Source organism: Cydia pomonella, chromosome 10, assembly GCF_033807575.1.
Source record: "Cydia pomonella isolate Wapato2018A chromosome 10, ilCydPomo1, whole genome shotgun sequence".
NCBI lineage: Eukaryota > Metazoa > Arthropoda > Insecta > Lepidoptera > Tortricidae > Cydia > Cydia pomonella.
The window spans coordinates 7,076,089-7,088,759 of record NC_084712.1 but is presented as its reverse complement, the minus strand read 5'-3'; the positions used below and the strand labels follow the sequence as shown (position 1 = coordinate 7,088,759).

The 12,671-nt window shown below is 35.2% G+C and overlaps 1 protein-coding gene across 23 annotated transcripts in view; it reads right to left on the bottom strand.

The window, feature by feature from the left end:
- The window catches only part of LOC133521961 (uncharacterized), a 208,730-nt gene that overhangs the window by 105,149 nt on the left and 90,910 nt on the right, over positions 1-12,671 (bottom strand). For 10 of the 23 annotated variants that reach the window (XR_009799970.1, XM_061857095.1, XM_061857111.1 and 7 more), the window contains one exon: positions 12,428-12,449. The exons of 6 other annotated variants lie outside the window; for them this stretch is intronic. Coding sequence is in view for 2 of the 17 variants with exons in the window: in XM_061857119.1 (XP_061713103.1) it covers positions 12,428-12,449 (22 nt within the window). In the remaining 15 variants the exon portion in view is untranslated. Of the gene's footprint in view, positions 1-12,379; positions 12,450-12,671 lie in introns of all 23 variants that reach the window. 7 more of the 23 variants (XM_061857098.1, XM_061857097.1, XM_061857108.1 and 4 more) reach the window with 1 other exon arrangement.

Below are 12,671 nucleotides of genomic sequence, written 5' to 3'. Positions count from 1 at the left end.
ACATTGTTTCAATTTGTACAAACTATCTTTCATCTTTATCAGCCTGTACCAATTAGAAAGAGTTTATACAGCTATTCGTGTAGTAACATTTTTGTGTGATTTATTGTACATTCAATAAGATAAAAGATGATCCAGTAGTCAAATACGAATAAAAATCACAATTTAAGAAAACAAATCGTTTTAGAAAACTCCGTAAGCCATAAAGAGTCAAGACACTTTGTTTCTGCGTAAAAAAACGGTGACAGCGGCAAGCTATCAAACAATACTCTCCCAAATGCACCAAGTCATAAAATTAAAGAAAACAATTGAACATTAAACGTCAACAGTGAAGCATTGATACCGCAATCGCAAGATGCAAATTTCGATTGGAAATTCAAAATTCGATGTCACCCGAATAAATCGCTCCGCACTTTGCGCAACGGACAATCGCGGTTGCGTTTATTTTTACGCAGTCTCATGCGCATAGAGATGTCACAGAGGTGCGTCTATAGTCAGCAAAAGCCAGGAATCGGGAATATAAATCAGTACGACGCTACAATGGCCATGAAATGTCTACAGTAGGATTACCAAGGTGAATTTGTATTATAGATTTTCCCGGTTTTGTATGTTCCGTTTCGCTTTTGAGCACTATGTTGTTTATGTAACTAATGACACATGATGTTCAATATGCTTCTGAATGATCTGAGGACCGAATGCGAAAGTAACTCAGTCTGTCTATTACGTCTTGACGCTTAAACCGCTGAATCGATTTAGATGAAATTTCGTATGGATATAGTTCGAGACCCGGGAAAGGACATATAATATAGTTTTTTATCAATGATGATTGACAGAAGAAGTCGCGTACAGAAGCTAGTAAGAAAATAATTATAAACCAAAGTATCAAGGTGGCATTTTCTCGTATCAAAATTATAATCGTATGATTATAACTTGTGAACAAATAATGAGAGGGTGGCAAAATGGTTATTTTATATGTGTAGTAGCAGTAGCATATAAATTTGTCAAACAAAACCTTTTATACAAGCATCTGATCAGTAGTCGACGTCAGTAGTTCTTTTATTCTCTTGTAATGTTGTGTAAATACCTGTCCCTGTCATTCACTATAGAACTTTATTTATCTCTTTCATTTATCATCGCAGGAAAATTACTTTTTAATTTTAGTTTTGATTCGGTTTATTATACTGCTAAGAAGACAGTAGTAGTACTGTGCGCATGAAAAAAACAAGCCCATATTTATAGTAAATAATAGTTTACTCCAATTTTGGATGCTTGGCAAAAAATATTTTTGGTAAAAAGAAAAAGTTTCAGTAAAGGTGTGTAACGACGTTGGCTAATAGGATGGATTTTTAAGTGGTGATTTTAAATGATACATATTCAGTAGCGTTCAATTAGATTCGATTTGTAAGGAAGACAAGGAGAAATTAAATTAAATTAAAAGACATAATAGATTAAACATTTTCAAATATATATCAGCAAGGTAATATTGAAGGCGGTTCTGAGTTAAAAAACTTTAACTCAGAACTTGTTACAGTTAATAGGTAGCACTTTAATAAATAGTAGGTATACATTTCAATCACTACCATGTTAATGAAAATGGATATATACATATTGAATATTCATTCCATCCAGGTCCCAATTATAACTTTAGCTAAAGTCATGTAGCCGCTGCTAGTGTCAAGACTTATGAAGGAATAACTCTTTCCAAAGCCTCATGTTAACATACGACGCAGATGATTTTGAGCTTTATGGCAACTTGGCAAGACATCATTCCGTGGTAAAATAAAGCACCAGATACGACCTTGTGAAAGTTTCTATTTGAAACTAGAATACATACATTTTCATGGCTTTCGTTTGATGAAAGCATTTATGAAGGGAATCGAATACTTTGTTGCGCCAGATATCCAATAAAGAATGACTGATGCTGGTTTACATTGTATATTGATCACAAATATCAGGCCTGGAAAATTGAATGTTAATTGAATTTTGTCAATTAAGGGAGAAGAGGGCCTAAATCAGCCCTTAGGCCCTCAAAAATATTCGCTGATATTTTACCCAGTAAATTCAGTAATTTACGAGGTAAAATATTAGCGATTTATAGTTTTATGGGCCGGTTCGAACTTTAAGATACATCAAATATTAGGTCTATATTATAAACAGACGTCACTTTTGACCCTGACATATCCGATCCATATCGTATCTAGACCTAGGTAAAGACGTCGCCTTAAATTCATTCATAGAGCGTATAGCGGTAACTCTAAAATCCCAAAAAATAAAACCTGGTCTACTTACAATTAACTTTAGTATTGAAAACCTTATCTTTTATTTGCAAGCTCTAGGTTGCTCTCATAATAGAAGTTGCTCACAGTAATGAGTACACAGTACAGTCGCGTATATCTTGTATCAACTAAACAATGTCACCCCGTATGTTCTATCTATAAGTGAGTGATCCGTGCTATATGCGATGCGTACCGGTATTCAATAAACTCGGTTAGTTAACATGCATATCACACTCAGGACTAAACGATGCCAAATTATCTGCTCCGTACCTCCGAGCGATACCGAGAATATTATAGAAGTCACAGATATTGTTTTTATAAGGGTTCCGTGGGTTGATAATTATTTTGAGACATTAGTCGTCATAACTATTATCTTATTGAAATGAAGGTCAAAGTTTTTTTTTTAAATTTACTAAATAACACTACAAAGTTTTTATTAACTGAAAGTTGTAGACAGTAGAGGTACAGCGAGTATGTTTTATACGTTCACGTATTTCAGCGAGTATGTTTTATACGTTTTTGCAGCTGCCAAATAAATGATTTATCTATCTATCTATCTATCTATCTATTGTAAGGGTAGTTAGTACAGGCCCTAATTTATTAACTTTCACATCCTTACTAAAACAATTGGGCCTTTTATTTTTCATTATAAAAACTGAATAAAACGTAATGTATCACTACTTTTTTATTTCAAAATCGTGCAGCTGTCACAAGTGATGTCGCTCGAAAAAATGTTCTAAACTTAATTCCATACTGTTCGTTACGGCGAAAGTGGAACCCATGCGAAATCGCCTTTTCATACAAACGTTGTCCTCATTTTCCTGTCTGGATTCATATTATTGAAAGTACTTTTACATAATTTGATGTATATTTACCATAGCTATGCCCCTACGTTAGACTTTTTTCGATATTCTGATTATTGTAAAAATTAGGAGCAATAAAACAAATTTCATACAGATTTTTAAATGCTCTTCTTTCTAATTCTTCACTCGTCAATACCAAGGGAGGAAAATGAGGACTACGTTTGTATGGAGAAGCGGCCGTCCCCTTTCGCCTTAAAATAAATAAACTTTATATTCATGATCTTTGAGGTGATCAAATCAGCTTAAATAAAATTATTCCCCTACTACACGGTCGGCAACGAGGCTTCCGACCACTGCTAGCTTGGTAGTTTTAGTTGATCGTGGTTTTCAACCAAATTGTATTGCGCCCCGACAAAATTCAGGGTGATCTTGGGCTGTCGGAAACTTGGTTCCCAATCGTGTAGTGTGGTGTAGCAAAGCCTTTATTATTGAATATAAGGATAGTAAATTATCTGCTAACGAACCAGTCTACTTAAATCCTCTTATAAACATAAATTTTATTATTGATACACAGTTAAGTTTATGTTTTAACCCTAAAAACTTGATTAAAGGAACAAACAAAGCAGCGGTTAAAAATAGACTGCGCGCAAAAATTAAGCGCTATTATTTTTTCTGTGTTCACTATCGGTATGCACTGCTAAATACACATCTCAATAAAGTTACGTAACATACTGAATATATCAACTATACTACATAATGATAAGGAAAACACAGCTTAATTGAATTAAGATAAAGTTCAAATTCAGAACAAATTCTGGAGCGTCAAAGGAGGTTGCGAAAACTATAAGCTTTGGACTGGGTACTCTAGTGAGGTGTAATGTGTACCCTCGATCATTTTTAATGGTGGGATCGTTAGCTTGTGATAGGGCCGATAGGTGCAAGATCAATTGCATTGTCATTAAATAGCAGTTAATTATTTAGAACTCATAGTTAGTTAGCATAAAAACCATTGTGAGTATACATAATCTCCGTCCATTCTCGAATCGACAGAATCGTCAGTGTCGAGTTTTGTACTTTCGGTGGTGGGTTGTTATATTTATTTACGTATTTATTTTTGCGGTGGGAGGGTGGGAACATTAATTGCATGTAAAAATACGCAAGTAAGTATAACGGGTTAGCACTGATTGACTAACACGTTATCTTTTCGCGGATTAGCAAAGTAATTTTTTTTTTCTCGAATATGCTCGGAAATGTTCACCTTATTGTAGCAAAAATAGTACGGGAAGTTCTTCGTTATGGTCAAACTCAAATTTAAAAAATTCAAACCATTATTGTCGTGTTTTAGCGAACGGGAAATTATAGGTAACTGTATTGTTTCTTACTTTTTAAAAACATGTATCCACTAAGAAAAACACAAACAACCAAAGAATATAGCCGCGGGCTGCGTCTATACGACGCGGTCAGCATCATTTCAAGCTATAGGATAGAGTCTTGTAAGATCGTCGTGTATGTGCTTGATAAAATGCTTAATAAAATCAGACTATATAACTTTTATAATAATATTTTTTAAGGATCTCATGCGTGCAAATAAATACAACACAAAAAAATAAAATACAGCTTATATTGTACAAATATATTGAATGAGCGTATATTAAATGGTATTAATGGCAGAATAGTTGTGCCTTTAACTTTTAAAAAATAATTAAAGAGGGAAACTGTTTTTGACGTTTTCGATGTGAAGGTTCGATTTGAGTGCTGGTTGGTGCTTAAATTATGATTATTTTACCTGATTTCCTCGCATGTTTGGAGAAAAGCACTATATATGCCTCGGCAGGAACAGCAATTCGTGGATTCGTCTGCTTTGTCGGATTCCGCTTTGCGTCGTCCGACAAAATCAAAACTCATCCACGAATTGCCCCTTCCCAGCCTCTGCAATAATACACTATTAAAAGTAACGCCAGATTCTATTCAGTATTTCCCAGAAATTAAGAAAGATTTCTTAAATTCTGGTCTGCTAATATAAATGACTGCAATGACGAGCACTAAGACGTCAACCTTGATAATTCTTAATAAATGGTTGCCTTTTTCTCATTTCGTTGAGTTTTACTGTTTTTCAAGCGAGGCAATGTTTGGTAATAGACAATGTTGAACAACTTTATAGTAGGTAAGTATTCCGCGTCAGTTCCGCGACATTTCCGAAAATAGACTCTGATATGATGGAACTATGAGTGATATTCGAACTCAACATTCGAGGGTAATTCGGAGTAATCCGAACACAATTTATATATATTTCGTGCGAGTAACATACGCTGCGAGAGTTGGGTGACTGATGTGTCATCGAAAAGTTTCAAAAATTGCAAAATTTCCACTTTAAAAAATTTCTGAAATTTCACGTATTTTTTATGGGAATCAAAATTTCATTTGTTTCCAGTAAAATATTCCTGAATTTTTTGGAAACTTTGTGCAACTAGAACAATTGTAGCTGAGAGTTAAGACAAAATGCGATCAATTTGATGATCTCCTATCTATGGTAAATTGTAATACCACATCAGGTCCAAAGGCGCCTCAGACGGTTTAGCGGAGGAAGTCATCAATATAAAGTGAATCTATCTAACTAGTATATCTTATAGCGGGGATAGCCAACCATTGGCACGCGCTCGTGGAAAAATAATTTAAGGACGTTCGTTTTACTATTAAATAATTCGCTTGGATATTGATGGGTCATGGCTATAGGTACATGTTTATTATAATTGAGCTTTCATCTTTTTATTTATTTATTTCAAACCTTATAGCAAACTTAGATAGTACAATAGGCGAATTTAATGCCTTTTCTACCAGAGAACTATAGGTCTAAACATAATAGTGTCAACCCTTCAAGGTTTGCCATCCCTGACTATAGGGAGAGTATTTGATGGGCTATAGATCGCTGATAGCGTCTAAAGGGTTAACTCTTGATGGAGGTAATATTAATTATACTAATTATACAGGTCTGCACCGTTATGATTTTAAGCTTCCTATTACATGTAATCCATAGTTGCTATTTGTATGGAAATTTACTGCAAGCGTGAGCCTTTGGGGGGAAAAGTTGTCGTTATATACATATTCAAGAGCAATAAAAACTTTCATATAAAATTACCTGTTTTTATTGATCTTTAGTGTAATTGATTATAATATAACCTTGACTTATAAAGGCAGAACTAGAGCTAAAGGCATTCGGATTGGTTTCTCATGATAAAACAGACGAACGAAAAATTAAAATGAAATTCCAATTGATTTTCTCAGCAATGACCAGAACCCGATTCAGATTTAAACTTGTTACGGTTTTGATCTAATTATGATACGACCTTGTAGATTACTCACACTGATGTGAAATTAAGTAAAAATCGTACTTGAGATTCAAGTATCAAAATCAGTTGAAACCCAGTATTACAAATGGCATATCATTAACCGGGCAGCTAAAATATTAAACGGGAACTTTCATTGGCCATATTATAATATAATTTGGCTGTGTATCAATATTTCGGCGCCTAAAAAAAAATATTAGCCCCAAATAAGCATCATATTACTAAAAAACCGGCAGAAAATTCAAGCCAACAAAAAAATAGGAAACTTGAAATGATAGTCCGGCGTCTAAAATAATACCTATAAATTGGCATTGGATCAAATTGGCGTTTATTTTGATTCCGCTGTGATCCCAGTAAGATCTCTCTACGATATTTCTAACGTCAAAGTGACATTGGTTGCCCGAATCAAGCTGCTTCTGTCAATTATACGACATACAAACGATATCTAAATGAGAACTTACCCAAACCAGAACTTATCGTTATCGGGCCGTTAGTCACTTTCCTCTACAAAGCGGAAAAAAGTGGGATCGGCTACGAGCGTAGCGCTACGATACGTTGGCAGAAATGTATTGAAACGATACAATGTCAAAAATTCATCCGAAATCATCCACAACAACTACTAAGTATTTGTTTCAAAACAAAACTCGTTGTTTCAAAATCACCAAAAAACTTTTCCCTTGAGCAATTATTATCTAATTCTATTAACTATTAATTCCCGTTAACAGTGATCATTTGAGCCTCTCCACGCAAACAGGCGTAAAGCTCTCTTTATTTTGATAAATGACCGTAACATATCAGTTAGTTAACTTACGAACAACGACAGCAAACCTATGGACAATTTATGTAAATGTTCAAGTTTGGTGATCCATTTTTATTGAAGTGGAAAGTCAATTTGAATGTATATTAAAACTGAATAACTACAGCAAAATATACTAAGACTTCTGTTGTGATAGACGGACATTGCCATGTTTTGTCATGAAACTAAAATCGAAATAGCAAGAATACAAAGGTTCTTAAAAATTTTATGTTAATAGCTAGGGGCAATAGTTGATACTGCTCCGTTTAATTTCATGGTTTATTTATATGACTCTTTAAACTCTCGCGTTCTTTACATATCTTTAGTGGTTATAACGGGTCTAAACTAAAACGCGGTATTCATTGTTATCCTTATCTGACATTTCAGCTGGATTTAACTTTAGCAAAAATGACATTATTTATATCTCGTTAGACCCGTTGTAAACACTAAATATGTGTTTATATTATCTGAATAATATCATTGCTAAGTTAGTTGGGTTTCATGGAATATTAAAATCCAAATTATTTCATCCGCATAATCTCCCTGTATTGCTTTACTCAATTCATGTTCATCACGGATGTTAAAACCTTCTTGACCCGTTTTCTTCTTACCCAGTCCGGTAAAAATAAGCAATGAAAAACCTTAATTAACTATATCGGGAATACCATTTCAAAATAATGTTTTGAGTTGAATTGAAATATCTGTACATCAATGAGAGTTTACATCGTATACTCGTATGAACAAGCGAGTCCATATGTTCCGTTTGTCAATGACTCAGCCCTCGGTTGTCAGTCAGGTGCGTGTAAGAATTTGACTCATTACGCGAGTGAGGAGGCGAATGCCTACGCAACAACTACAAGATATGTCTGAGCGATTTGTATGTAGACCAGTAGTTGTGTTAGGAATTATAATTTTCTTTCAATACCAAGTATGGCATTGGCGTTGGTAGCAGTAAGCGTACAAATATCAATCCGGACGTCGCGAGTTCAAACCCCGGTTTGTACCAAACAGACTAATCCCAATAAGACCTAGTTTCCATCTGGGTCGGAATGCCCAATTGCCCACTGGCTATCGCTTTCTTAAACTACGCCAATTCTAGTTGCCATATGGACCACTGGCAAAATGTCGGGACAACGCGAGGAAGGTGATGATGACCTACTAGGGCACGGCCATGTTTTTATAGTTTTACGCTGAGGATGAAACATTAGTCACGTTCTGACTCACAAGTATGAAAGTGCAAGAATAATGAATGTCTTATTTAGTGCGATAAACTATAAAACCACCACTATAATAGGGCCTTTTATTATCTTTTACATGAAACAAGGCAATGTTGTAAAGAAAACGGGATGTGTTAATATTCGATTGAAATCGCAGTTCCGTACGCACGCTATGTTGGCGCTAAGGTGTAACCAAATGTATGCATTGATAATGCAATTGAACTGCAAATATATATTATATAATATTATAAATATATATATTATAAAATATATACATATTATAGGACAATCTTACACAATTTGGCTTGTTTTGGGTACTAGATGATTCATAACTCAGGAACAAATATTTGTTATGGATTCACAAACCTCCTGCTTCATAGGTCACTACCGACTATACGAGTAGGTTAAATTACTTTTATTCAAATAGAATACCGGCTAATGGTAGAATAATACAAAATAGCTACTGTTTAATTTTGGATCAATATCAGATATGTGGAAAAAACTTTTTCATCAATCTTGTAACTCTTGCTTGAAAAAAGTTCTATTCCATACTGGCGTATAGGGAGTAATAAATAGCTGATGATGATTTGTAAATCTCGATTTTATAATCAATTACAGTTAGTTTTGTATTTGATAATTTAAGAATAAATAAATAAAAACACACCTTTTGTTAGGTACCCGAAGCCTTTAGAAGCCTAAAGTCACTATAGAGTTTTACATATTTTTATTTTCTCAACTCGACTGAAACTAGACATGTAAAAATGTCGAATATCTAATGATCTTGAGTCCTAGCTCGTAAGTCCCAGGTCGGTTTTTGTGCTTTTGAATTTGGAACTTTCTTTTATTAAGAGATCAAAACTCGAATGTAATTTGTAATTGTGTACGTACGCCCCGGGACTTAAGATACGAATGTAATTTGTACTCATACAAGTACACCGGGACTTAGGGGGATAAAAAAGTGGAAGATACAGCAAAAAACCAGTAAGTCTGAAATACCTCTAATGCTGAGTGATGGCAAGCAGTCAGTGTAATATCTTGCGTCATGCGTCATGACCATGTATCCTAATGCCTGCAATTAGCATCATTCGTCTGGAGATGAATCGTTCACTCGGGACCTTAGATAGGGTTAAGGACGCTACTTAAATGTAATCTTTTTAGTTTCAACTTTCGAACATACAAAATTATTTTATTAAATACGTGGATTGTATTTTTGCAAGTAGTCCAACATTTTTATTATAAACTGAAATAGATGTCATATGCTTACTAAAAGTGATCAAGCCCTCCAGTCCAAAGTTTGTATCCAATATCATGTATCTACATATTATAAGGTGCTTACAAATTAGTTACCAATATTTATTTTCAGTTTAGTTATACTTTTCAGTGTCACTTAAAAATCTTCTAAACCGTAAAAATGAGGGAACAAACTAAAAAGCCCTGTATTTTGTACAATAAAGTGATTATTTCTAAGTATACAAAGTTCCTGGCCAAAGGGCATTGTGTTTCGGATGTTCCGCGGCAAACTGCTGAATCCGCACAAGAGCAGATAATTTAACGGAGCCGTGTCGTTCCATCCCCTAAGCATTGTTTAGTTTTATTTAGGTTAGTTTATAAGTTACTTATAATATAGGTAGGATATGCACGACAGATCTGAAATGTATGGGAAGATCCGAGGATCTGGGTCCAGATCCAGATAATTTTATACATTTCGAATCCGGATCGCAAACCCTAAATATAGGCCTTGTTGTACAGTTTAGAAAGCAGGCCATAGGCAGTTTTTCTAAATGACCACCCACTTACTCTTAATATACAATCTAATATATGTTAATCGCAAATGCCATCGATGCATAGCTCTGCAACTGACTAGAGAAAGCATCCGATAGGAACTCGTGAAAGACTTGGGGAGAGGCATTTGCAGTGAGACACATAATACTCTGCTAATGTTGCTATGGGCTACGGTGACCGCTTACAATCACGTGGGGTGTATGTTGGTTTCCTAATATTTAAAAAATACAGCTTTTGGCGTTGAAACCTTGGGGCCATGGGGGCCAAGTGCGCGTCGGCTTTTTAAAGATTTGTCGGCGCGCCTAATAGAGGCCTCGGGCGACCAGAGGGCTGGCCACTATTTCGCACAGCGTATAAGTATCGCCATACAGCGGGGAAATACGGCCAGCCTTCTAGGCACCTTGCCCATTGACGGCGATTTGGGCCAAATTTTTTATCTTTAGTTTAAGTTGTTAATAAGTTTTATTATGTATGTTTATTTCTTTGTTTTTGGATATTAAAAGTGTTTTCAGTAAACAACAGTTGCTTTTAATCATAAATCAAAGAATCTCAAATTTCTGGAAATTACACTATTTATTAGTTCCAGACAGTGCCAGCCCTGAGTATAAAATGTAATAAAATAAATATAATCCACAGCGGAAGCGTTAATCCCTCTGATTTGAAATGCGCCTGAGTTGCACCAGTGACTCGCAACCTTACTTCTACCCAAGATATGTTAATAATAAGGACGGATAACGGATTTTGCAATGTTGTGCATGTACAGCGAGCTGCAAAATTGTATGGATGTGTTAAGAATGAATGAATACATACAAATAAAACTATTTGAATTCACTAGACGCTGTGATTGTATTCAGAGCAAGCAAAGGCATCATATTTTATAATACATATAACAATTAGATAAATAAAAATCTAAAACCTAATAATTAATTTTACTCGGCCAACTTGTGCATAAGTTATACACTTCGGACTCAATTAGCAACGTAAATACTATAAATCAAATCTCCAGTGTATTTTCTTCTTTTAACAAATACTTTGTTTTCTCAAACACCGTAAAAGTAATTTAAAGCATCCGTAGAATTTCTTAATTACATTGTTTTATACGTTTCTAGATGGTATCTGGTCGAGATAAGCAAATTGTGGAAGCACCGGCGCCCGGCGTCAGTGAGCAACTGGGCTAGACGATCAACGCCGATTACTCTGACTTTGACTAATCTGAGCGGCCGGCTAATTACAACCAGAGTCACCCTAAAGGTGACATTCGGATGGCAACTGCCGCTGCTTTACTGTTGCGACCTTAACGCGTGCACTGTATCTGTCTATTGTGTCACCTTTATGTGACATCTTGACAAATCTGAGCGGCCGGCTAATTACAACCGCAGTCACCCTAAAGGGACATTCGGATAGCGACTGCAGCTGCATTCTTGTTGTGACATTACTGCTGCAGCCTTATCGCGTGCTCTGTATTTGTCTATTGTGTCACATTTATGTGGCATCTTGACTAATCTGAGCGGCACGCGCGGTTTTAGTTAACAAAGGATTAGCCACTAGGGGCTAGCTACAAATTTAACGACTATATCTATCTATTGTGTCACCTTTCTCTTTCAGTTAAAGTTATCATCTTTAAGTTAAATACTGGTTTTGAAGTAATGAATATAAAATATAGAAGGTTATAGAAAGATAGGGCATAGGGGACGGGAAGCGTCCATAGCCAACGATTGATTTAAATTTTCGTGATTTCCGCACACAAATGTCCGTGTAAGTACTTAACTTTTAGAAAATATTCTGATATATACTAAAAAATATAATAATAAAATATAATATAATATTCTGAATATATAATATGTTTCTGTATTGTAGATAATATATTTTTTAATTGAAATGCAGACAATTAGGTTAAAGATCTTTGCATCCCGATATTGTTGGCGAGATATGCGTACATTTTCGACTTGCTTAAAACTTTTTAACATCTAATGGTTAATGTCTCTACAAAATAAATAATTTCAATTTCATTATTTTAACTAAACACTTTACTTATATTCATTTATATTTCGTTATATTGAATGTCCGACCTAACTCCTACGTTCTTGGTGACAAGAAAACTGGTGAAATGTATTTCAAGTCCGTGATTATCTTCCGTTTAGTTAAAATAATCGTGGGTAGTTACCGATTTTAATTCTGTAATTAGGCAAATGGGTCTGCACACGCTTCTCACCTTCTCAATCGGCTGCTTCGATCTGCAACAAACAGATTAGCATCAACAATGGCCTATTAGCTGCGACCCGATTCGGCGAGGAGCCGGGGCTTTGCGGTAACGTGAGAAAATAAGAGGTTTCAATTACTTTCATACGCATTCACGTCAAAAGAGAAAAATATATAAACATTAGCACTTTTCTACTCTTGACAATGTCTCAGTAAAGGCAGCGTCATTCTCACGCCACTCTGCCTGCTACTACACG